The sequence below is a fragment of the Chlorocebus sabaeus genome, chromosome 5 (assembly GCF_047675955.1).
Source record: "Chlorocebus sabaeus isolate Y175 chromosome 5, mChlSab1.0.hap1, whole genome shotgun sequence".
In the NCBI taxonomy this organism is placed as follows: domain Eukaryota; kingdom Metazoa; phylum Chordata; class Mammalia; order Primates; family Cercopithecidae; genus Chlorocebus; species Chlorocebus sabaeus.
The window spans coordinates 49263631-49291307 of NC_132908.1; the positions used below are offsets into that span (position 1 = coordinate 49263631).

The 27677-nt window shown below is 37.2% G+C and overlaps 1 protein-coding gene across 2 annotated transcripts in view; it reads right to left on the bottom strand.

The window, feature by feature from the left end:
* Positions 1-1148: 1148 nt before the first annotated feature.
* The window catches only part of TOX3 (TOX high mobility group box family member 3), a 107744-nt gene continuing 81215 nt past the window's right edge, over positions 1149-27677 (bottom strand). The window contains exons 3-7 of one of the 2 annotated variants that reach the window (XM_007993127.3): positions 26099-26353; positions 12833-13102; positions 8580-8807; positions 6833-6913; positions 1149-3105 (exon numbers count right to left, since the gene is read on the bottom strand). In XM_007993127.3, the coding sequence (XP_007991318.2) occupies positions 2374-3105; positions 6833-6913; positions 8580-8807; positions 12833-13102; positions 26099-26353 (1566 nt within the window). In that variant the 3' untranslated portion in view covers positions 1149-2373. The remainder of the gene's footprint in view (positions 3106-6832; positions 6914-8579; positions 8808-12832; positions 13103-26098; positions 26354-27677) is intronic. The other variant, XM_007993133.3, reaches the window with a different exon arrangement.

Here is a 27677-nt window from a genome sequence, read left to right on the forward strand (position 1 = left end):
CAAGCAATACTTCATGGGTTTTCAAAATGACAATTACAGAACTAATACACAATTACTGTCACATGTAGTTTAGCAATTCATTTTGAAGACATTTGTCTAAAGGTTTCACAACAGAATATAAAATGGTTATTGTTATGTAATGTTAGTTTCAATTCACAGAAAATCTTTTACCATTCGAGCCCTACTTCTGCTGGGTCTGATGCTAGCAGATCATTTCTTTGTGGAATACAATCACTGCCTTGTAGCTGTAATTAGGCATCATTCTAAGGCTGTTTGAACACTGATACCTGTCAACTAATACATCTTATGAAAAGCTTCAATTTAGACATAAATTTTTCTACAGCAAGAAATCCATAAATTTATAATTAGAATCTCTTGCTGTTCAATATGTGTACATAATACAGAGTAGGAGAGGATTATGAAATATTGAAAGCTGAATTCATTATTCATAACCCACAACATACAGTAAATATTCTCTGAAATACAACAACTTTGAGGGATCCATATTCCATTATTTTTGAATGTCTCACACACAGCAGCTATGGAGCGCACCACGCACACCCTCATTCTTTCCAGATTAGGATTCTGGTCAGGGTTGACACTTGCTGTTTATAATTTTCATTTTATCATAAGCAGTTTAAGACTGTTGCCAGTGGTAATTTGCAATTTTTATCAAGACCTCTTCATTATAGCTTCTGACAGGACAGATGCTGTAATTAATCATGCAAGACAACTGGGGATAGTGGTCACACTGCTCTCAAAGAGGAACCGCTACAGAGCAAGAAAAGGGGGGAATAAATGGGCACCGAAATAATTATTTTGGCTTAAGAATTAGCATTCACCATCCATTTTAATAGTAATAACATTACAATACCCAGGTAGTTCTAGCCCCCCTGCCAAAAAAACAATTACTTTTTTCTCGCTATACTTACCTTGTACTTGCATCTTTTAAAAAAGACAATGACACAAATATTCCCAATGGGTTGTTTTGCTTTTTTTCAAGGATCTTCATTTCAGGCTATGCATTGCGTATTCTTGGCCATAAATATCATATTTCCAATTGAAAAATGGAAGATGATGCTTGGGCTGAAATGAAACTTGGTATGTGGCATATTTCCCCATCTTACATGTATTCAAGGAACCAAAAATGAAATCTGACATATCATTTTATTTGAAAAGTGAACAGTTTCCTTGTTGTTGCATTAAAATACAGTCCACAGTTTTTACTGAAATGTGTTTATTCTATAGCAAGATAAAAGCATTTTTGTTTTAGTTAAGCAAAATACAAACAACTTAATTGCTGCTATCATAACTCATAAAAAAGTATAAAACAGCATAAAAACACAATAAGCAACGTAGCAATGAATGGTTTATGTCACCAGTGTTTACGTTAAAGCCTCATTTAGGAAAACTTTACAGCACATGATATGAAAACTTACAACTTTGAAAGAAAATATTTACATTGATTATTCAGATGTGGTGTGCCTTTTAAATAGTCTACTGGTATTACATCATAATAAAAACTCTTGCTTTTTCTTTTTAAATCTTAACTTTTGTAATAACTGTTCTCATTTAAGTGCATTTCCCTTTTAAAAATACAGTGTTTTTATTTTTCGAAACTTGTCACTCAAAACACGGAATATAATATTCACATTTCTTTTCTTCTAATTGGAATGAATATAATGGGCTAACAGTGGCCATAGATATTGTTACAACATATACTGTGGTTTGATTTGGAGAAGTCATGGATAAAAAGTGTGAATAAGTCAATAATTGAATTTAATCACTTGCATTTTTTTTTCTGGAGAGATTTAGGAAAAAAATAAGAGCTTTGGCAAAAGTCTGTGATTTACATTATTTTTTTTCATGACAAAAAAATGCCATCAACTATTCACGTCATACAAATGTTTGTATGAAACTGGATCTTCATATTTCAGGTAGTTACAACTGTGCTTTTTATTTTTAGGGCTTCAGAAGTTCAGATAGCCTGGAAGTGTGGTTTACTCACTTCTAGAGAAATAAGGCCATTTTCTATGACTCAGAGAGGCCAGTTTATAGTCATCAATATGTCCCAGGATTCATTAAACAGTTTGATTCACATATTGTAGGTATAGCCTGAATAAATAAAAAAGGCATCACATAAAAGAGCACAGCTTTTCTCGTTTAAAAACAAAGGGATTTATAGTCAGCTAGAAGATGTTACTCAGCTACACTGTAGTTCTTATTGCCTATCTAATAGACATTTGAGAGGACCGTTTGATCTGTTACACATTTCTGCATAACCAACACCAACTTACAGGTTTCAGCCACATATGCTTTACCCTCCTATGCCACTCTCCTCGGTATACGCAAATCCGTCTACCACATGCGTCTTCAGAAAATACTGACCTGCGATAATACTTGAGTCTGTGTCTGAGACTGTATTTGCGACTGGTGCTGCTGAGAGGCTGGCTGGGGGCTCCCGATGGCAGGGATGGGGGATGTTATCTGAGAGGCGACGGGAGAGTGCTGCCGAGGAGAAGGCTGAGACTGGTGCTGCATGTGTTGCAGCTGCTGCAGCTGGAGGCGCTGCTGCAGCTGCTGCTGCAGCTGCTGTTGATTAATTTGCTGCTGGAGGTGCTGCTGCATGTGGTGCTGGAAATGCTGCTGTTGCATCTGCTGCTGGATTTGCTGATGCATTTGGTGCTGCTGGAGTTGCTGCTGCTGCATCTGTTGCATCTGTTGTTGTTGTTGTTGTTGCTGCTGCTGCTGCTGCTGTAACTGCATCTGATGCTGCTGGGTTTGCACCGAAGGGCTCACTTGGGTGGAGGGTGCTGAGCCAACCATGGTCGTTCCCATGGAGCTTATCAGTGGAGCCCCAATGTTCGAGGGCATGTTGGCTGCAATGGTGACTGATGTGACAATCTGGTTCATGGGGAGTCTCATGGTTAAGGGTTTGGGAGCGATTGACCTAGGGAGGGATTGCTGGAGAGTCTGAGGTGATGCTGACACTGTTCCATGTTGAGACAGTGGAGTGTTGAGAAGGAGGGAGGATGTCAGATTGGTCGACGCCAGGGTCTGCTGAACAGAACGGATGGTCTGGGCTTCTGCTGACTCAGCAGCAGCCTGCATTTTGGGGGAGAAAATTCCAGACTGTTACAATACATAAGTATTTAAAATATTTAAGCATTTTTAGATATTATAAATTGATTTTTTTAATGGCCACCATTATTCATGCCCTCCTGTATCTGTACTCTTTGTCTTGTGACTTTTTCACTCCTCCCAGATGTGGAGTCAAATCCCCTACCTCCTTGAGTCTGGGCTGCTCTAGTGCCTTTGCTTTGGCTGACAGAATGCCATGGCAGTGATACTGCCCCAGTTCCAAGATGAGGCCTCAAGCCTGCCCCTGCCATGTGCATGATGACAGACATGTGGCCCAGTTATCCACCCAAGAGTCAGTTCACTGCCATCCAGCCAACTATGATCAATGTGAATGAGTCCAGCCCCTCCAACATGCAAGATGACCCCAGACAGAAAAGCAAGACTAGCTGATTCTACCAAGCCTGGCCTAGGTCTGAAGAACCAGCCAGCTAACTAGCACTCTCTGAGGATAAATGCTCATCTTGTACCACATCACTGAGCTTTGGGGATGGTTGTTACACAGCACTATTGTGGCAAAAAGATAACTCATACATATATTTAACAGCAAAAATTCTTCTGCATTTACCTCTGTACTAAGGACCTTACCATTGAGTACCATATGTTTAAAGACAACAGAGTACAGGCTGCCTGAGTTCAAATGCAGTTCTCTGACTTAACAACTTTGTGACATTGGACAAGTTAATTTACTCATCTGTTCCTGTTTTCTTATCTGTAACATTGGGTTATATGGTTTCTTTCTTTCCTTCTCTCTCTCTCTCTCTCTTTTTTTTTTTTTTTTTTTTTTTTTTTTTTTTTTTTTTTTTTTTAGATAGAGTCTCACTCTGTCACCCAGGAGTGCAGTGGCACGATCTCGGCTCACTGCAACCTCTGCCTCCCAGGTTTGCGCCATTCTCCTGCCTCAGCCTCCCGAGTAGCTGGGACTACAGGTGCCCACCACCACACCTGGCTAATTTTTTGTATTTTTTAGGAGAGACGGGTTTCACCATGTTAGCCAGGATGGTCTCGATCTCCTGACCTCGTGATCCACCCGTCTCGGCCTCCCAAAGTGCTGGGATTACAGGCATGAGCCACCGCGCCTGGCTGGGTTATATGATATTTTTCTTGTGCAGAGGTCGTGAGAATTAAATGAACTCATATGTTAAGCATTTAAGAAAGTGCCCGGTCCAGTGTGTAGGAATAGCCACCTCTGATGTTTTCTGTTTGAACACATGTCATTATCGTAAGACACTCCCCTTCAGTGGACAGCTCTCCGCATTACAAAACTCAGTGCATGTTCCTGAACGGTCATGTTCTAAGGTCTTAGGGTAAAAAGCAACCTATAAATATTCAAATTTGTCTTCAAAAAACCATTAAATCACCCATAAAGTAGAATACACACAGTAAACATGTACATAATTCTTATATACTCTAGTAGTTAAAAATTAACAAGCTAGTCTTAAAGAAAAAAACACAAAGAAAGTCTGTATTTCAACACCTGGGCAGCTCAGTTGCACAGTTGTGCCTTTAAGATGCTGCCTTAATGGTAAATGGAGATGGGTGGATGATTGCAGAGTTCTTCCTTGCCTGTCTTCTTGCTCTTTTATGGTTTAATAGTAAGCTTCCATGAATTTCTTTGCTTGTTGTAAAGATTAAAAGGGATAGCAGAGTCATATCTTAAGGGGGGAGGTCTGAGGCTCCGCGTGTAGAGGCATAAGTTAAATGTGTATATGATGCAACCCTATTGATGTTTCTGATGCTGGGGCTGAACTCTCGCTCCTGTAAGCTCACCCCTTGGATGAGTTCTCCTCTCTTGGGCACAAAGATCGACTTCATTTCTCTTATATGACAGCCCTTATATTTGAGGACTAAGATCATATGCCTCCAAGTCCTTGCTCCCCTGATTCTTTCAGTTATTCTAACCTGATGTGATTTTCAGTCCTCACCATCGTGGAGGCAACGCTCTAGAGAGACATCAGTTGATTGTCTTCTCTCTTTACATTGTGGGATCCAAATCAGAACCAATTCTTTAGAAGTGGTCTAACAATCACTGTACAATTCGATGCTGCTTCCTGTGCGATCACTATATTAGCAGCTACTTCACACTTTGGGTTCAGGTTGAAATTATTCTAAACTTATACCTAAAGGACCATATTTGTTGCCTCACAGTTCTTTGAACAGAGATTTAGGATCCTCTCAAAGCGCATTTACTGAATTAAAAAACAAACAAACAAAACCCTATTTTAAATTTATTCCTTCTAAATTCTCTCCTATTGATTTTTTTTTCCTTTTTGGTGCCATTGAATTTCGTCTGAAAATATTTCTGAATCCTGATCCTAGCATGCAACGTATAAGTTTTAAGTTATCCCTTCTAAGTCACTCACAGACTTCATGAGCCCAATCATGGTTAATACTCCCTGAATGCCTTTTGAGATACTGGATCTTGGTTTAAATAAATCCATATACAGTCAATTATTCATGCTCTAATGCACAAAATCACCTATACCTGCTCTGGATAAATGAATGAATAAATGATCCACTTAAGAAGTACATGCACACTGTTGCTCTATTCACTTCACTCCATCTAATTAACCACCAACTATACTTTAATTCTTAACATCTGCAGCCCATACAGTCAGCTGTTCTTTGCCAATGTACAAGTCTGAGTACAACATCAGTATATCTTCCAGTATGTGTCTTCCAGAGTCTGAGAAAGAGGTTTCGCTATTGACCTGATAAATGTTTTCTCTATCTAATGAAGTGGGAAGTGTCCTAATAGCCGTCAACAAAGAGAGGAGGACCTCTGTTGATCTGATTCTGAGCAGCTGCAAATGCTAGATCTTGATACAAGTACTTAATACAGATAATAGAAAGAAGAAACAACTCAGGTGAAAAGAGAAAAAAGGGAATGAACCCTTTTAAAACGTCTTTGAGACCCTAGGTTGTACTTGAGACAGCAACAGTGACAATGAAATTGTATCTCTACTTGTCAGAAAAAATGTATCTAGAGCAAAAATATATTATATCAAATTATCCTTTCCAAAACCTCTAAAACCTATAAAGGCAAGAGAAAAAGCTAATTAAATGTTAATATAATGTAACAACTCATATTCCTTTGGATTAAGGTAATTATAATCTACAGTGACATTTGCTTGGGATATTGGTGCATTTTATAACACACCAGGGTCCACTGTATACTCTCTATATAATACATATAGTTTTTGTTTAGTACTTGGAATATAATGTCATTTTAAATGATCATGAGGTTTATTTATTTATAGGATATGGAACAGTTTGGTCAAAAATGCAATGCCCCCCTATCATAGTCATATAACCACAGGAGAATTTATAATATGATGTCAAAAAATGCCTGACAAACATATCTCCCAGTTTAAGCAGAGGACATTAACACAGGTCCCAATCCCTGACCAGAAGAAAGCATAAGAGCCTATGTAAGATTTATGTATATAGCTACATACACATATATAAAGATCAGGGAAATCTTTCAGAAACAACTTAGACTCGGCTGCTTAAGTTAACTCATATTTTCAGATCATCATTTGGGTAATCTCTAATGGAAACACCTAAGTTTACAAGTTGTTCAAGATGCCTTTCCATCAGCTTTTAGGGGAGCTGCAGTTCTGTTTTCAATGCTTGAGGGCTGTTTTCCATGCTGTAACTATTTCAGACCCTGGCCGCCCCTGCCCAGGTTTACCTTAGAAACGAGGCTGGCCCTGTATGCTGCCAGGGCCTTCAGGTATTCTTTTTTGGCAGCTTCTGTTTTCCTTTTATATACCTATTAAAAGACCACAATTAGCACCACCTTTAGCGTATAAATTCTCAGCTATAAAATAACTGCTGCACAAATTAGGTCACATAAACACAACTCACATAAAAAGGTTGGTCTCCTTGGCTTTGATTTTTAAATGTTAGCGTGTGCACACGTGCGCACATATGCGCGCGCACATATGCGCGCGCGCGCACACACACACACACACACGGATATTAAAACAAAACAGAACCCTGCCACCCTCACTGGAGCACAATTTTTATATTTACTATTGCAAATAAGAAAAAGATTTCCAGTTGCAATACGGATTCCTTGAGAATCACTTTTTCCTGAGAACAGCTGAAAACCTCATGCTAAGGCAATAAATAAGGTAGCAAGAAGAATAAGCTTTGCTGCAAATGGCTTACTTTAGAGAAAGTAATGAGTTTCTCCATCAATGTCTTCTTTCCCTCAGATACCTTTCTAAACTATACCAAAACCAGAGGATAAAAACAACAGGTAGAATGATGAAGACAGAAGAGAAAAGAGCAAAGCATTTCAACCTTGGTTTTCTTTTGGAGCAAAATTAAAAGTCAGAAATCATCCAAGCTAGGAGATTTCCATTAGTGACCCCACTGAGTTAAATAAATAAAATTCCAGCATATTAAACATGATTTGGGCTTCTCCTTTTCTTAAGGGGTCTGATAGTTGGGTGTTCGATCAACATGCGTCTTTCTCTCCAGAGTTTAAAAGTTAGGTGTGGCACTTTTCCAGTCCCTCAGAATTATATTTCTGGGACAGAAAATCACTCTGCTGTCCACAGTAATAAACTCAGTGCAAACTAACAAGAAATTTCTAATGTTGCACCATCCCAACAAAACAAGCTCCTAGGAATGAGTTCCTGAAATCAGTTCATGATTTGTAAATAAAAATCAAGGACTTTCCACTCTTCGTTCCTGAAAAATATTATTCTATTTTATCACTCATAAGGGTTGATCTATTCTTCTGTGCATATGTAAAAGTTAACTTCTATTAATGGTAATTGGAGTTTCATGCAAGGAGCAAGTGGGGGGACCGACCCCCAAGGAACCCATTCTTCTCTTCATTTGTGTGGAGGAGTTGCAAGGGGAAGGAGAGGAGACGAAGCCCCTAAGGAAGTATCTCCTACCAGCATGGCTAATTTCTGAATACCTCTCATACTGCCTTGCTTTAAAATGAACTTGGAATAAAATTTCAAATGCCCAGTGACAATAATGAGACACGCACAGGCAGCTTCAAAGTTTGGAAACCCACCAGGACAGCACAAGGGTTCAGAAAGATGATCAATGGAAAGGCAAGCGGGATGGACCTAATCCCTTTGTAGTGCCCTTTTTGAACAAAAGGGGAAACATTCCACATTATTTAAAATGAAAAGATTATCATCAAAAGTTTATGCTTGCAGGATACTGCCTGGATTTCTTCCAGCCTTCCTCTGAATGGGTTCTGAACATGCACCCATAAGCTGACAGAGAAATCAATATAACTGGAGAGTTGTTTAGATTTATACGTCTAGGTTTTTAAATTCCATCGCTTAGAAAAGGCTTTCAAAAGAAGCAATCATATTAAGTGAACACATGCACTCGGAAAAGGTGTGAGGAATATTTTAAATGATCATGAGGTTTATTTATGGAGCCTTGATGGGTCTTTGTCTCACCTGCTTTTGTTCTTCTCCAAGGCTGTCCCACATAGATGCTACAATTTTTGAGACCTCTCCAAAGGTTGCATTGGGGTTTTGACCTTTAATTGCAGCCTGTGTGTCTCTGAAAAACAGGGCATATGCTGACACTGGCTTCTGTGGCTCATTGGGGTCTTTCTTTTTCTTTTTCTTTGGAGTCTTGGGCTTCTTGCCAGAGTCTGGAGCAGCTCTTTTCTCTCCAATGGCCTGCAAAGCAGGAAGAAAATTCACTGCCTAGAATGTACTTGCAGAGAATGCAACAAGACTTAACTCAGATCCATAATTGTTCTTTGAAGGTTTTGTTAGGCATCATCAACAGATGAATCACCACCAAAACCGGGGGAGGGGTAAACTTGCTTGGAGTTAACCAGACAGCAGAGATTAGCATTTAGAACATCGATTAATGAGACCCAGAAGTATCTTCAATACATTCACAACATATGCTCTAAATAGCAATTATGAGTAATGAAAAACAGAACACTCTGTACCAGGCAATGCTATATATACGCTATACTACACATGTATACATCAGCAAAATATTTTGTATTTTCAGAGGTTTTAGAAGTAAAACCTAAATAATATTCAGGATGTTGATCAGATTCAAATATTTTAAATGAGGTCCCTAGCCATAGTCACATGCCATATATGTGATCTGTCTGAATTGATTTGTTTTTTGAGGCTGATTTTATTATTTTACCAGAATGTTACTTTGCTAATGGCTCTCCAGAAACTCAAATGGAAATTAACTCCAATTTCTATACTTGCTCCATAAGGACAAGGTCATCTTTATTTTCTAAAATAACAATAATTTTCTAAATATTAACAGCAAATGTAAAAATGTCAAAACTACTTTAAGTGAAGAAAAAAGTGAAATTGATATTCTCCATAAAATTAAAAACCTGTAAAAAAAACAAAAAACAAAAAGGAGCAATAGTTGATACTTAAAAATCACTAAGAAGACTAAAGAGAAGATGTTTGTTATTTGTGGCAAGTAACCCTGCTCACAAGAATGCTACCACAGAGACTCACACACATTCACCAGATGAACTCTGAGAGATCAGAACCATAAACTGATACGGGTATATTTTCCCAACTTAAAGATAACGCAGCTCCATATTCACCCGCTACCATCATCTAAGTTCACCGATCATTTAATATACTTATCAGAGAAGCAGGGAAATGATTTGTAAATGTTTTATTCCCCTGGATCACAATATCAAAGATAATTTTGCAGTTAACTTCACCAAGAATCCTGCAATGTTTGACAAAATCTGTTCTCAAAGCCAGCCTTGGGCAAGATCAACCAAGATAGATTCAAGTTACTAACAGATTGGCTTTCAATGGCTTGAATTATAATTCAAATTTTTCCTAGAGTATTATTTACTTTCTAAATGAGGGTCATTTGGAATTTTTCCCATTTACTAAAATTCTTAGTAAGGAAATTTTCTTAGAGAGCTCTGAACTCTCAGGGAAGAGTTAAGAAACCACTGGCCTACCTCTAGGGGAGCCTATTGTTTGCACTATTTAAGTGATAACAGCATCCACACTTTATCTGAGCAGTTTATAAGCTTCAGATGGTTTTAAGTCATATCTCTCTTCTCCTCCAAAATGTCATCTTTCATAACTCACACAATTAATTCAATAATTCTCTAGAGCCCATAGTCTTTTTTCTAAATTTTCAAAATAAGTGAGACTTGTTTAATTCTACTTAATGAACGTGAATTTCCAAGACAGTCAGATGCCTTTCAGTTAGAGCTTCACTTGGAGTCAAGTTTAACTTCAATGAAAAACATTATTTAAACAAGAAAAACTATATACAGACACACACATTTTTCTAGTTGAGTCCAACAACTATATTCTTCTCCTGGAAGAAAATCCGGCACTGTTAGTGCCACAATACCCTGACCAATGGCAAGATGCTATTACTTTCCAGAGGAGTTTTTTTTTTTCCAAGTGAGAGGAGTTCAATTTCATTCTCTGTAAAACAATATTCAAACGTCAAACACCTTTGATGTCTTTCTTGGATAACCATGATGTGCCCTAATCATTATTACTTTTTAAGAATAAACCAGAAACGTGGAGTCTCACAATTTAAATAAAAATTCAGAATTAAGTCTCCTAAGGAAATTTTTGTGTCATTGACAAAAGGGTTCGGACAGAATGCTGGAGAAAAAGATTTACCCCAAAGAGACATAATCAATGATAGTTTTAATCTTCCTTTCTCAGCTAACGTTCAATGAAGATAAATTGGCTTTATTGTCGTTACACAAAACCTAGACCCTCGCTTAAAATGGAGGAAGCTAGGAGTCCCATAGGAGGTCCTCTTTAAGACGACAATTTCTGTTTGGTACAGCGACAAGTATGAAGATCCGCGGACGTGTGAGTGTAGGGAAAGAAATCCCTTTGAATTGTAATGGCTAAGCGGTTACCTAACCCCATCTGTTCATATCCCTCAAGAGTCTTTAACCATTACTTCTCAATCCTCTAGACTGAAGTTCTGTGAATGTGAGAAGACTGTCAGTGCATTTACCATTCCTGGGCCCAATGGGGGTGCTAACATTATAGACTAAACCATTCATCTCGAAACCCCTTCAATTTCTGCAGTGTCACTCGAAACTCCCTCCCTGTTCCTCATCATTCTTAATCTTCTCTAGCTCCTCTTCTTCCTTTTGCTACTTAGAAATAAATGATGCTCAGGGTTCTGTCCTTGACAGAAGTCCTGGTTGATTACTTTCACATCTTCTCATCCATGTGCTGATGGTCCCAAAATCTATAGTTCCAGTTCCCATGAACTGAGTTCTAGACTCCAATGCAAGCACCTCAAATTCAACTCTAACATCCCAAACTCTCATGTTCCCCATGGGGGAGAACACTCCTCTCTTTGTGGGTTGCTCCTCTCATTTGCTGATAGCCATTCTGGCTCTCAAACTAAAATCCAATTTGTCTCTTCCCCAAATTCCAGTGGATCACCAAATCCTTAAAATGTTTATGATTCTCACTCCTAAAATGCCTGCTAACCTGGTACCTCCTGTCCATTCTCTCCCTTGATGAAACGAAACATAACAAAAGAGTCTTCTAATTAATTGCATTTTCTTTGGTCCTTTATAAGGCATTCTATATATATAGCCAAAGTTATCTCTTTAAAGCATAAATTACTTATGCCATTCCTTGATGCAAATAATAAATCATCTCTCAGCTACCAACAGAAGAAAGACCACCACATTTAAGCCATTTTATTCTTCAACTTCTATTTCTCTCTTCCCCCATATCAAACTTCATTATACCTACAAATAGGATGTATTTCCACTGTTCCTCACGAGCCCCCACCAAAATGCTGGCCTCTGTCTTCTGCCTCACAAACTTTTATTCATCCTCTTAGACCTAATTCAAATATCACTTTCTCAGTAAAGTCTTCCTCAAATCACTCTCCCAAGCAGAATCGATTAGAATCTCAGCACACCAGATACATCAATTATATCACTAATCACATCTGGAGCTAGTTTTAAACATTGCTATTCATCTCCAGTGGGAGTCTCATGAGCAGTAGTTCTCTTATACATCTCTATATCACAAGAACCAAACAAAATGCCAAGCACAGAGTAGGTATACAGCACATAATTAATGAGTGACTAATGAGTAATTATGTACTATTACAGTACTCTTTTTTATTATTCTAAGCATTTGGAAAAGTCATACCTGGAACGCAGTTTTTATTTCAAACTATGTATCATTTAAAATTACACATTTCCCATGACAAAGGCAAAAATGTAAGATGATGAGAATGAACTTAGAGATAAACATCACTGAAGGTGCAAGGCTGTCAAATGTGGCAGCAGCTTGACCGACACACTGGATGAAACTTGCTTACATGGACATTAATTTAGAACCAGAGCAGTTTAGAATTTCTGGAATGTCTAGAATTTCTAGAAATTTGTAGCAGGGAGTCCAAGCCCTCCTTTTGCAGATTAGAAAAATTGGGCCTACAAGAGTTAAATAACATGTCCAGTGCCTTACAGCTATACTAGGAGAAGCCAGATCTCTCAATTTCCAGTCCAATATACTTTCTACAGAAAATAAATGGAACAGTGAAGAAAAACAACAAACCATCATACATTTAAATGCTACTCCAAATCTATGAAGAAAAATAAGGCAACACCATGAATGAAATTCAAACAGCATGGGGTGATCCCATATTCTCTGGCAGGTTACACACTAAGGCAGTTCTAACTTACTCTGTTGGCTTCATCAGCATCCTCTTCATTGATGGAGCTGGAAGGGGAGGGAGTGGCCGATTTGCTTGCTGGAGGTGAAGGAGATGTGTGAGGCATACTGGTACCTCCCAAATTCAACCCCAACTGGGCGCTCAGCTGAGACTGGTTGATGGTGGTGAGCTGGGCAGGAGGCATGACCCCAGAACGCACAGCATCGGTCATGTGGACGATGGACCGCATGATCAGGGAGGGATCCTGCCGGTACTGGGACACTTGTGTGTGGTTCTGATCCTAGAAAGGCAGCGGCAAAGGGGAAAAAGATATCAGTTTTTCCAGATATCAGGGAACTTATTAGATTAGCATCTCCTTAGATAGGTTTGAACTGTTGCAATGTTGATAGGTCTGACCTATTGCAGGATGATGGTCTCCGTTCATTTATTAAATGTAAGGACCCATGCCAAGAAGTTGAAAGCTGAGAAGCACAAAATCCAAATATCTAGTCCAGAATATTTCATTATAGAACTGCCAGTGGATAAGGAAGGCAGGAAGGAAGGAAGGAGGGAGGGAGGGAGGGAAAAAAGAAGGAAGAAAGGAAATGAGCAAAACTAAATATAATCTTTAGCTCTTATTTCTGATTGAGGAAACTGGTAGCAGAGAAAGGAATGAAGCAGAGACTCCACCCATTCAGGCTCATCCATTAGTTTACCATCCTTCCCACACACATAGCTGTTATGAGAGAAGGCAAAGCCATTCTTTATTTTATTCTCCCAGAAATGCACAAGACATGCAGAGGATGGGCCAGCAAAGCACAGAGCTTTAGTTTCACAGAGCAAACATCTGTTTGCTTTAGGGCACCCTTTCTGTGAAATCCTCTGTGGTTAACCAGACGGTCATTCCGATTCTGAATTACATTGTCAGCGGCATCTGGAAGTCATTCAATGTCTTTTGGTTTGGATATCACTTTTTTCATTTAAACCTACTTTGTTTTCTTTTGTTCAATCCACCATGATTTAATGTACTAATGAGTTTTTTCATAAATAGTATAAGAAAAAAATCATTAAAAAAAAGATGGTAGAGATCATCAGAAATAGCTTTTTCTGAAACTTATTGCAGTTACTTTACATGAAACTTTCTCTGTTCTTGGTAGTCATACAGAAAGGCCTTAGAGTTGTTGCTGCTTGTTCTATTTTTTTTTTTTTTTAATTCCAAAGAATCAAAAAATGAAGACACGCTTTTCAAATGACTTACTTTAAGACATGTTATTTGGAGTGAGTCTGTGATTTTGCTGAAACCAAATTCTCTTGACTCACAGTGACCCAGAATCTAATTTTATACACAAGCCTATGAATTCTTAACTGTTCCTTTTTTGAGTCCTTCTGATAAGGCTTATTTTTGCTCTTTAAAGAAGCAGAATGAATTGTAAATAACTAAATTGGAGCATTTGGTTTCTTCGTATTAAATATATAAATGCCACTCAATAAGAAGATCTATCAAAGAAAACTAGTTAAATAAATCATGGTCTACCCATACGTCAAAGTGCTATGAAGCTTTTAAAAATAATGAATTAGATTTATGTGCATTGACCTAGGGCAGAGTTTCTCAATTTCAGCTCTCTTGACATTTTGGACCAGATAATTTTTATTGTAGGGGCTTGTCCTGCATATTGAGGGGGCTTGTCCTGCATATTGTAGGTACTCAGATGCATCCCCAGCCTCTACCCACTAGATGCTAACGATGTCCCTCCCCGTACCAGTCATGACAATGAAAAATGTCTCCAGACTTTGCCCCCGGCAGAGCAAAACCACTCCCAGTAAAGAACCACTAGCCTACCCAAGATACAGTACATAAAAGGCAAGTTAAAAAATTACTATATGACAGCCTCATTTCCTTTGAGGAAAAAAAAATGTGTATCCTAACATTAACAATGGTTACATTATAAGGGGTAGAATGGGAGGGGCAAGGGGGGGAGAGTTGCAACTTTTTCTATGTACATGTGTATGCCATTTTGATAAGCTGTGACCACAATACAAAAGTAAACAAAAACTAAAACACTTTAATCAGAAAAAAAAAAGAAGATAATGCAAGTGGTTAAAAGAGTCCGTCAACAAGTGTTAGAATATTAAATACATACATTTTCCATTTCTTAATAATTTCTGAATAATTACTGTGAAATCCTGGAGGAAAGTGTCACGAGTATCAGAACACCACACTCCCTTGTATCCCTGGCAATGTTCTCCTTCATTATTCCTACAATATTATGTTCTACTTGCAGGTGTCTTTCTGCAGATTGTGTGGATTTTATGTTATCCGTTCATCCTAATTATTATTTTTTTGATTGGAATTCTACCACATTTACTCATTTCTCCTAGAAAATCTGAGCTATCTGTTCAGTCTTCCATGTTCTCTTAAAGTTTGACCACTGCTCCCTGACATAACTTCCACCCCCAAACTACTGGTAATTATGCCATCTAGCTTATTCTAAATTTTCTTCTTCCTAAATGTCTTTCAGAATGCTTTTATTTTTTGTTTGTTTCTTTTTAGATGGAGTCTCACTCTGTTGTCCAGGCTGGAGTGCAATGGCACGATCTCGGCTCACTGTAACCTCTGCCTCCCAGGTTCAAGTGATTCTCCTGCCTCAGCCTCCTGAGTAGCTGAAACTACAGGCGTGCACCACCACGCCTGCCTAATTTTTGTATTTTCAGTAGAGATGGGGTTTCACCATGTTGGTCAGGCTTGTCTCGAACTCCTGACCTCAAGTGATCTGCCCACCTCGGCCTCCCAAAGTGCTGGGATTACAGGCATGAGGCACCGCACCCGACCCAGAATGCTTTTTAAAAATCTTTCCATCTTATTTAAATCTAGATGTTTTAAAGTATCCATAGGCAAATTCCAGGGCACATTTAAATGAAGTATTTTAATTCTGACTATATAATACTAAATTAGTTAACTGATATGGCCATGGAATGTGATCATCTGATTTCTGCAGTGTTCTCACTAGCAGAGAATTACTTTGCTCTCTTTGCTCCAATGCCTGTGAAAATCTGTACATATAGGTGCTCGACTGACTCACCCCACACCCAGAGCATTTTTTAGATGGCTCTCATGGCCAAACACAAGGCCAAGAAGTGTGTCTCCTCGGCTTCAGCAGCCCTTCCTGAATTCCATCTGCAATTTACACCTTTATTGTGGATCTTGTTGCTGGGGAGCTCCTGTTGATGGACAGCCCAGGTTCACTGCACTAAAAAGGAAGTTTTACTGTGCATTTATTACTATGTGCCAGCATTTGTGCTAAAGCTTCATATGCACTTTCTAATTTAATCCCCTAGATTGCTTTCTGCATTAGATACTAGTACTATACTCATTCTTAGACACATAAGAATGATTCCACAGGCCACCAGGCTAGCTAGTGAATGCTTGACCGAAAACCTGGGCCCTAGAGAGCCATGGTATCTTCATGGTAGAGGTGTGTCCTGGCAGAGAGAGATGAATGAGAGTCTGGGATCTCCACTGCCATCATCCCCCTTTAACAAAATCAACTCCATTTCCATTTGTTTTATAAATTGAGGTTCTGCATAATATTTCATTACAAAAATAAAACAAAACCAAGGTTCTTTTGCAGGGTGACAGTATGGAAACCATTCCTGAAGAGTACTGGTGGTGGGGCCAAGGCTTTGCCAAAACTTAGAATCATCACATAGTCTTCAGATCCAAAAAGATGCCATCTCCCACTGGACAAGATACCAAGGACCTCTAGACTATTTTTAAAGTAACCTCTGACCCACATAATTGATGCATCAAAATGTGCTACCACTCACCATGGTTCACAGTTAGTCAATAATAACTTCCTATGAGTGAAGATTATAGTATAAGAAGATCAATGGCTAAAGTGTCTCTTTGGAAATTCAAACTCCTTTAGGGCCACCAATTATTAACAACTCTCTTGGGGAACTTGAGGATCCTCAACAGCTCCAATCATTTTCCATAAAAGTAACCTTTAAAAGATGTTACCCTTGATCTTAGGACTACCACATAAAAAGAGAAAGATGTCAGCTCAGTATAAAAGTATTTATTGAGCACCTACTATGTATCAGGCCAGAGAATGCAATATATCAAACCTTATATCTTCAAGAACTAGGAAATTGCCATGTGATTATTTTACACATTAAACAAAATCCTGAATGGATGAACAAATTTACTACAACAAAGTGTAGGCCAGAATAATTTTTATATACTCCCACCAAAATTACTCACAATTTTTCCCAGTAGTAGTGACACAATAAGGAAATGTATAACCATGAATATAGCCCAGAGAAATTTAATGTGCTTTTGTTAATATTACTTCTCACTTAGAAAAACTAAGTCCTGAAAGATTTACCAGTGATCATTTAAAGGCAAAGCAGCTACTGGGTTATAAGAGATTGCCCACTATCATAACCAACAGTAAGAGTTGAATGCTGGTAGCTTTTTCAACTCCTTTCACAATTACATTTTATATGTAATCTTCCTTTATATCATTTCCTAAATTTTTCAGTATTTGGGAAAAACTCATTCTCTCTTCCTTGTCTTGTTTTGTCTTCTAATTGGCGATATTCGATAAGAGTTTCTCAACCTGAGTGGTACTGACATTTTGGTCTGGATGATCCTTTGTTGGGGGAGGGATATTCTGTACATCATAGAATATTTAGCAGCATCTCTGGCCTCTACCCCCGATACCAGCAGCCACCCCTGCCCTACCAGGTTGTGACAACCAAAATGTATCCAAACATTGGCAAATGTCAAAATCCCCTTCATTTGCAAACTACTGTATTAGACCTAAAATATCATAAAAATCATCTTCTTACAGGAGGCAGGTAGTGAATATTCAAAGCTTATGTTCTGTTCCTAAAAATAGAAATCATCCACATAAACAAGATTCCAATTTTGACAAATATTGGGAAGAAAATAAATAGGTTATACAAAAAAGAGTTATTGGGGAAGGATGGCTACATTTAATTGGGTCAATAGGAAAGGCCTCTCAAAAAAGATGGCATTTGAGCTGATGCTGAAGGATGAGGAGAAGCCAACTGTGAAGTGAAGGAAAAAGTATGTTCCATGCAGAGGGAACAGCATGTGCAAGGTCTGAAGTGGGAGAGAACTTGACATGCTTGAGAAATGAAAAGGTGAACAGGAAAGCTGGGTGCAGGGTAGGCAAAGTAAAGGGTGAAACACAATAGGCTTGGAGAGATTGGCCTAATTGTGTAAGGTGGGGAAATCATGGGATGCTTCCCCAAGGAGATGACCTACTATGCTGAGGTATAAAGGGAAGTAGAAGCTAACCAAGCCAAGGCATCCCAGACAGAGATGAACATGTACCCAAACCTGGGGCAGGGGCAAACATACCACCAATAAGGAAATGACAGTCCAGTGTGACTGGGCCAGGAAGAGCATGGCCGGCTATGAGGTTGGAACGGCAAGTCATGGCTATAAAGCGACAAGGTTTATTGTCTGGGTTAGGAAGTCTAGATTATTATTCACAGTGTAGAAGGCTGCCATTGGAAGTTTAAAGCATAGTATATATCTAGTGGGACTATTCATTGCAATAAATATTAACTGACCATACCTCATAGGCAACCAACTCATCTAAATCAATTGCAGACATTTCTATTTAGTTTAAATATAAATGTACAGCCTATCACCTCAATCTGTGTCTTGAAGAATACCCCAAGATTAATTTTTGCAGTCACAGAAGTTCACTCAGAATGGGTGGGCCATGGATCTCATAAAATGCTCTCACTAATAGGAGGGGCACTGCCTTCTATCTATTGGCGTGTATGATTCATGCCTGTGGTGTTCAACAAAGCCTTCTGGTTTCTGTATGTCTTGGTGTGGGTAAGGGAGTGTTTGGCTGAGGCTCGCCTCTCTCTCCACCTGATGAAAGAGGCTCTTTGTCTTTTTTAAACAGGAAAAATCCAATGAATGGATATTTTGGGTAGCAATCCCTCATTTTCTTAAATTGCCTGAAACCCAGTCTATTATTGAACATTAATCATTTGAGTGAACGGTTAAAATTTGAATAATGTTATATTAATAAGGAAACTTTAGATCACTAACATAAATGAAAAATTAAAATCACTCATGACCAATGGAATGCCAAATAAACACCAGGAAAAGAAAATAATACTGTTATAGTCAGTGTGGATACTGGGGCCTGCCTAAGGCTCTGGGCCTGAGCTCTGCTTTCTTTAACTTAAGAAGGCTAAAAGAAAGGTGTGAAAGACTTAATTAGCCCCAAACGGAGTCTTTCTCCTGGACTTAATCAAGATTAAAAGAGAACTGAAAGGTGAAAAACTTCCTTACTGTGTAAATCACTGTGTTACAATATCATGTTTGTACTTCATATGAAGGTATGTCTTAGGGTAGGAGGATATGAGAAAAGAATGGATAAAACTTGCTCTAATTTCCTTAAAAGAGAAAACTCTACATATTTAAATCTTTTTCATTCATTTTTTCAGGCCGGGAGCAGTGCCACATTTATCTTTGTGCTGCACACTTAGTAGTACATAGTTATACATACTATGGTCTTGCTTTGTTTTGTTTCTTTTTGCAAATCTAAGATACAAGCTTTCACATTGACATTTTATTTTAAACATTATACATTATTATTCTATATTACCTGTTTATACTTATTACAATGGTACTTACTTCCACTTGGGTTGATTTCATCATTAAAAATTTTTAAATTCTAATATGCAAATATGTTCAATGCATCTTCTATCTATACTTGCACATAAATATTCTCCGTAACGATCCAATATTAGGTTTTCAAAATAGAGCATAACATCCAATTAAGAAGCAACTAACCCAAATATATTAGAGTGTGACTAAATATATTTTCACTGTGCCAGTTTTTTAATCAATATGTCTGGAGAAATGAAGTAATTAAACAATTATCAGCAATAAAAATTATTTTGTATTCATAAGTATCAGAGTTAACTGCAAATAGGAAATGCAGGCCAGTAATTTTATGTTCAATTATTTAGTTATGTCCTATAGCAATGTTAAAATTTTATTTCCAAATTAACAACGATCAAATAGTTACGCATAACTACTACGTTTGTAACTCCAATGAACCCTGACACAGTCATGCCAAATGCATACCAATGATAATTACAGACCTGCGTGCCACAACCTTTATATTCATCAAAATATCTGCACTGAAATAGATCATTTTTACTTAACAACTACTCTCAGGGTTGTAATCAGACATTCCTACCCATGAAAGTTTTGTAAAAAACAGTGTTCCCTAAAGTTAATTAATAGTTTATTGGCAAAATAAAATTTTCAAGAGTTTATTATGAACACTTAATGGTAATTTACTCATGTACCTGTAACTGCTTTTGTTTTACCAAAGGGACAGCTCCACGCTTATTTTATTCAGTTCTAAATTGACATGTTAAAGAGCAATTCCATTTTCATAGCTGTTGATACTTTAAGCCTCCTCCCCTCCATTTTAACTTAGCAGTGTAGGTATGCTCTTAATAACAAGTAAATATCCTTTCATTCTCCTTTTATTCATTCATATATTAAACAAATGAAATGTTTATTGAGAGCCAAGTATATTCCAGGCCCAGGGATGACACCAAACAGACCCAAGGAGCATTTGCCTTCCTAGAGCTTCTATTCTGGTAAGGAGGAGACAAGTGGGAAGCAAGCAAAGGAAACCACTGCAAAGGACGACAAGGGCTGTGAATAAAAGGAACAGGGGTAATGGTATACAGAGTAATTCTCACTTCTCCAAAAAATATTTGAGCCATCATGTCAGTTTTACGTGGGAATCTGAGTGCTGTAAAAGGGTGTCTTTGCTGTCTCTGAACCATTGCTAAGTACTACAGTACTTAACTGTAGATGATCTATGTTAAAAAGAAGATACAGGGAAGTAAACCATGACCAGCTTTCTCATACCACTTTCCTTTAAATGTTATAAACCAAACAAGTAATCATGTGTCACACTGCACAAGGGTTAATTAGGTTTAGTGTAAGTCTGGAACACAGTCCTACTTTGACAGATGACCCTCAGGTTAACTTAGCCCTAAAGACAATTCCTATCTGTTTAGAGTCAGTAGTATGCACAGGACAAGAATAAAGAATCTTTATTTTAAGCCCAGTATGGTACAAGGCTCTACAAAGAAGGCAGCTTGTAAAAGTGTCTGTGGCCTGGGTATTTTTGGCAGACAATTGTCAAGGTATAGTAATAGCTAAATTAAAGTTGGCTTTTGACAATAAGCTTCTTTCAGGCAGCAGTCGGACTGAATCTCTGTAATTCGTTGAGGGGACACTGGTAGTCTAAAAAAGAAAAAAGAAACACAAAACAATTTCACAAACAGTATAATCAAGCTCTAATGATTAAAAACAGGCCAGGTACAGTGGCTCATGCCTCTAATCACAGCACTTTGGGAGGCCAAGACAGGAAAACAGCTGGAAGCCAGGAGTTCAAGACCAGTTTGGCCAACTGACAGCAAGGCCCTGTCTCTAGAAAAAATTTTAAAAACTAGCTGGACATGGTGGCACACACTGTAGTCTCAGCTACTCAGGAAACTGAGGATCACTTGAACACAGGAGATCGAGACTGCAATGAGCTATGATCACACCACTGTACCTCAGCCTGAGTGACAGAGTGAGATCCTCTCTCTAAAAAATATGTAAAATTAAAAAAAGAAAAAGATGTACAGCACCTAGTAGGTGCTCAGTAAATATTCATTGAAGGTTAATATATGGTTTCAGTTTTTAATTTAGACTTCGCGCAGATAGGTCTTATTCCATTCAATGTGTATTTTTGCCTATGTAAGTTGTGACTTTTATATTGTTAATTTATAGTAAAATAGCTTTTGACCACAACTTGACCAAAGTTATTTAATCTGTAAAATAAATTTGTAAGCATTCAATTTGTATGAGAAATTGCTGGTCCCCCCATGGCTAAATAGTCATCATCCTGTGGACTTTAGCTCCGCAGCCTCTATTGACAATGGCAATGAACGCGTTCATAACAATAATAAGGGCTTGTTTTAATAGAACGTTCCATGCATTAAACACATTAATGACCCATGAAATAACTGCTTTATCTGTAACACATTAAAGCAACATTGCTAAAAACAATGCATTAATTGAAAGTCTACTATTTCTCTTAACGTAAGATTTTTTGAAGTATAAAAATGGCATGAAAGTCATTTTCTTAAAAACAAATATAATAATTCAGCTTCAAAATTAGAGCCATGCCAAATGATGGTATAAAAACTTCTAAAATAAGCTTGGTAATTTTAGATGTAATATTCTGATAAATTGCCATTTTTCTATCAGAAATGATATCTGTCTGGACTATGACTTAAGAGTCTTATGAATATTTTAAAAGCTCATAATTTTCTTCTCTGCATAAGTGTCTCCTACAGGACCTTTTCCTCTCTTTTTCTCTTCCCTTTAACAGGTACGAATACTACCATACTCAAACACTTTCCTTACTTCCATCTTTTTCAATTTTCTAATACTCCATTTGATATTGCTAGAGCACCACTATAGCATTTTCTGTAAATATGTGTGATCACAATTAAATCCAAGGTAGTATCAAACAGAAAATGTCAGTCCTCTAAATATGGAAATATAATATATGAAGAAAAGTATGTGAATTATCAGTGTGTTTTATAAATTCTCTTTTGGGGGGCATACAAAATATCAGACCAGAGACAATTATTTTACTGTCTGTTTCTTAGATATCAAAGAGAATTTTGAAATTCATCAAAGCTAACCTTCTGTTATGTACAACAGGCTAAGCTGAAAAGAATGTTAACAAGTTCAATTTTCATTCAATCAGCACTACTGCTCTCTGAAATGTTTCATTGCAGGAAAGAAATAAAAATAATCTATATGGTAATTATGAGGATGAATCCCCCAGTAACTTTCAGCTACATGAAAGGTCAGTTCTATTCAAGATATTTTATCAGTCCCCTGCACATACTCCTGTCCTGTCATTTTAAATCTGAACAGCATTTTATTTTCCCATTTACAGCTACCTGCAGAATTAAGTACTTAAGCCAAATAAGAAAAAAAAAAGAAATGTTGAATGCTGGCAAAGGCTATAATAGCATAGAGATAAATCGTTCATCTGCTCTCTCTCAAGCCTCTGGGGCTGCAGATTTTTCTTCTCCTGGTGCACTGTGGGTATTCAAAACTTGTTCAACATGATTTCATTTCATTTCAGGCACTGCCTGAGAAAACTAAATTACAGAATCAATCATACAGAAGGTCAGAGTGAGACTTCATTACAAGTATTGCATGCTTGCATGAATATCTTTCATTTATGACTGACCCAATATGTCACAATAGCTGTCTAGTAAAAATAATCCACTTTCTGAAATTGATGTACTACTGATGTCAATGCTACTCAGCAGGCCGGGCAGATTATAGAGAGGTGTTAAAAAAAACATACACACACAACCCTTTGGAACGCACATTGTAGATTTTTAGAATTGCAATCTTTTGTAGATTAAAACAATTTCCAGATGATCATCTGAACTGACAATAACGCTTAGAGGTGACAAATTTTTAACCAAAATATACGGTTGATTTTGACTTGCCAACCGCATCCTGTTTTAAGATACACATATTCACGACAAGCAAATCAAGGTTGTTCTTTGAAGTCACAAATGCATCGACATTCAATTTTTCAGCCATTCGCTTTTGAATACTGGGGCATTATTTGCATATTTTGAAATGTGAATGCTAATCACTGGACTCTTTTTAATCCCCCTTTTTTTGTTCCTGCCTTCTGTTTTTAAATATAATGGCATAAATTTAAGGAAGATAAACATGTTGTGCTTGTTGCCAACAATAATGCAGCTAATCAGTAATGTGACAAACTGTCACACTTTCTAAAGGAAAACCGATGAAGCTCTGAAGAAAAGCTGGTTCAATACAACATCAACAAGCTGGCTTTTCTTCTTATATGAGAGTCTTCATTCACCATGGCAATCCTTAACAGACAGCCATATTCATTTGGATAATAAAACTTCTTACTTGCATAAGGTATGAAATATCCACACACACTCAGAAGCTGAATGCATGATGTATAAAGTATTATTTATTATTTTTCTGGTGACCTTCCTAAGGGAAATCTCTGAGGACGCTTCTGTGGAGTGTTATGATGTAGCCAGCCAACTCAGTTCCCGGAGGGAGATAGAGAAGAACCTTGACATAACCAATTTTTAACCATGCCTCTGGCGATTCTGAATTCAAGTTTATAGGTGAACATGTCAGGTAGTACATAGAACAAAACCAACGACACATTGTATTCATCATAATTCTGTCCTAGTACTTTTATTTTTTCCAACGTTTGTGATTTAAAACCCCATGACATTTCTTCAAGGTGAAATTCTACTAGAATTTTCAACAAGATTAGTTTGTTTCAAGCCAAAATAAATATCACTCAGGTTCAGCAAAACTTCAAAAAGGCACCAATAAATGTGATGAGGTCCATGTAAATACCATGACAACAGCCTGGACTTAGCTAAAGTACCTATACTTTTAAAAATCAATGAAATAATTCAACTGCTTTAGTGATTAGCCATACATTACAAAAGAAGCATTAAAAATTGAGTCCTCTTTCCCAACACCAGTCCGTGAAAGCATTGTTCTTTAAGTGTATGTGAACATCATAATTATTTTATGATTCCATCTTTAGTTCTTTCCAATATAGTAAATTCAATTGACCATGAAATGAAATTTCATAGTCAAAATGCCTCCTTTACACTTTTTTATGGCAGCAATAACAGTTTTATAGCTTTAAGGCAAGGTAATTCATCAGATGTTTAATTTAAAGGCAGATTCTTATATTATTAATAAATATTTACCAATTTAATAAAGTACACATTTTAACATACATTTAACTATTTCTGCAACTTAAACAAGCCTCACAGAGCATCTATGAATGACGGTGAACCCTGGCAAACTTCCTTGGTGACTAAACACACCTATTTTATTTTTATTATTTTCTTAGCAAAACACTGCAAGCCTGGCTGTAGAGAAACAGAGAATAGAACTCTCCATTCCACTGTCAAAGGTAAAAAATATAAGAAAGTCCCCAGGAAACAATTATTTGTGATGTCGAGTAACGTTTATGAATACTTAATGACTATTTCCCGACTGTTCACTGAATTCTTTTCTGACAACAACAAAAAAAGTACAAAATAAAAACCCCGATGTTCAGCTCAAACACAAAAGATCACAGGCAAAGAAAATTATGTTGCTGCAATCCTATTTGGGAAAGTAATCTTATATTTCAGAGAGCACATTGAATCTTTGCACCACTAATCCACTACATGTTTTGCAATCATATGTTGTTATCTAGAGAATTAACAATGAAACCAATAAACATCACTGGCATGGTCCTAATGTGCAGAGAAATATGTAAACAAGCAAGAGGATTTGTTTTTTGTTTTACCAACACATCTGTTTCTTTTTATCAGGGTTTTTTAAAAAAGCCCTATAAACTATTAATCTTGTTTTAAAAATGTCGACTTAGTACCTCACCTAGATAGACACAAATGCATTATATGCTATGATGGAAAAGAAAAAAAGAAAAATCCCAGCAGAAGAGTTTAAAATACTTAAGCAGATTTACTCTAGTGATTGCTGACTATAATTGCACACTAAGAAAAATAGAACCAAAATTATTGCATTAGTTATCTTGGCTCTCTGGAGTGCCTTATTCGATGTTTATGACAATAAACAACACAATTAGGTGTATTTCACACAATTGCTTGTTCTATATTTTTCTCTGCTGGGTATAAGCAATTATACTTTTTCCCTTTTTTGGTGCCTCAGTTTGGTATTTCATTTGCAGTAAGAGTAAATCATGTATTGTAAGCATTATAATTCTAAAAATTCAAAAGACCTAGGCACCTGATAAGGACTTCCATTTCTAAAATCTTGCCTGGGCAAACTTTCAACTCAAGCACACCTTTGTGTTAAACCAACAGCAAGGCAAGATTGGCTACTTCCAGACCAATGAATTGGACTTTAAAAAAAAATCATTTTAAATCACCAGTATCTTTTTGGATCATCTTCTTTTTGGTTACTATCAACCAACCCAATACCCTTTTGTTCAATACCAGGCAGCGATCCAGTACCTGCATGTAAATAGCACTAGGATCAATCCACTAGGAACAGGCAAGAGCACGTTTCAGAACATGGACTCTCAGATCTTTACCATGATTTGTGCAAATGATAAAAAATAATTTAAGTAATAAATGTGGGGCCTACCATATGTAACCCACTGCTATGAAGTACGCCATCTTGTTCCACGAGATTTCTTGAGATTGTAATGGAAGGGAGATCCAGGCTTTGAGGGGGAAACTGGGGTGTGAATTCACTTCCCTGGGAAGGCAATGGATCGCTGAGGGCTTGAAAGGGTAGCAGTACATCCGGCATGCCTAGGGCAGGGTCTGACTCTGGAGGAGGTGTGATTGGCGGAATTTCGAATTCCTCGTCCCCAAGGCTTGGTGTATGGAATGTCTGCTAAAAGGAAACAAAATATAGATATCTTCATATTCTGTTCCTATATCTTATTCCTCCTGGGAGGGAAAGAGAAAGACATTGCATGAAAACACTACATACATATCTAAGCCAAATATTTATTTCTCAAATGAAAACATCTTAAACACAGATTTCCGTACATAAAGTTTTGCTGATCATTCTGATTAAAGATTTAAGTCTCGTTATCATATGGTTTTAATGGAGTATCAGTATTAACAGTTTTTTAATGCCTACTTAATTAGCAACATCTGTCTTTGTTGTTAGTTGGAGCATATAACAAATTGCTACTTTATTGATATGTTAGTGAAACAGTTCAAACCACTGACATTATGCACATGCTTTATAAAATGCTGATGATTTTGTGGCATGCACACACACACACACACACACACACACACACATTAATCCAGAAGTGAACATTACATATATTTACTTTCTGCCACAACATATAAAACAAGTAATATTAAATGTGTAGTTTGCTTTTTTAATTTCCTCATTGGTATATTCCCAAGTGCAGTGACTACTTCTATGGAAATTGTTACTATGTGTAATACAATGTTTTATATAGGGATTATCACAGCTCATATTAAAAGATGCCAGCGCTTTTATTTAAACTATAAGGACGGTTATTTTCTTTTACATGAACATTTTAATATGCATTTATCTGAACATTTTCTACCAGCCTTCTACTTTTTAAAGATGATCTAGAAAGCATAGAGCTATATTGATATAGAAATACTAACTAGATTTGATGCTGTTCACCTACTTAGACAAGTATTATATCTCAAGACCTAAATAAGTCTTAATGCATTGTTTTTCTTCACTGATACTGAGATTCTTAAAGGCAGTGTTTTAAAATAGGGCCTCGTGATATAAATCAGGGTTGCTCTACCCAACCACACTAACCATTTTGGGGGGGATTTTTTTTGGTGAGAGGTTCTGGGGGAGTGGCAAGGTCTAGGTTTTTGGGGGTTTTTTTTGTTTCTTTTTCTTTTTCTTTTCTTTTTTTTTTTTTTTTTTTTTTTTGGTCAGGTGAAGGGTTTGGGGGACTACTCGTATTTTTTTATTCCTAGCTCAGAGGGTCAAATGTATAGTTCATTTATTATTAATAGTATTTGAAAGAATGAACTGGTGCAAGATAATTTGAGTCTGCTATTAACAGTTAAGAGGACTAATTAAGTGCTGAAAATCATCATTCTTCAAGCTATCAATCATGATATAACGTAATGACCACTTGAGAGAAAAGAAAAACTCAAGAAAAAAAAAAAGCAACAAAACACATTTCTTACATATAGAACCTGTCAAA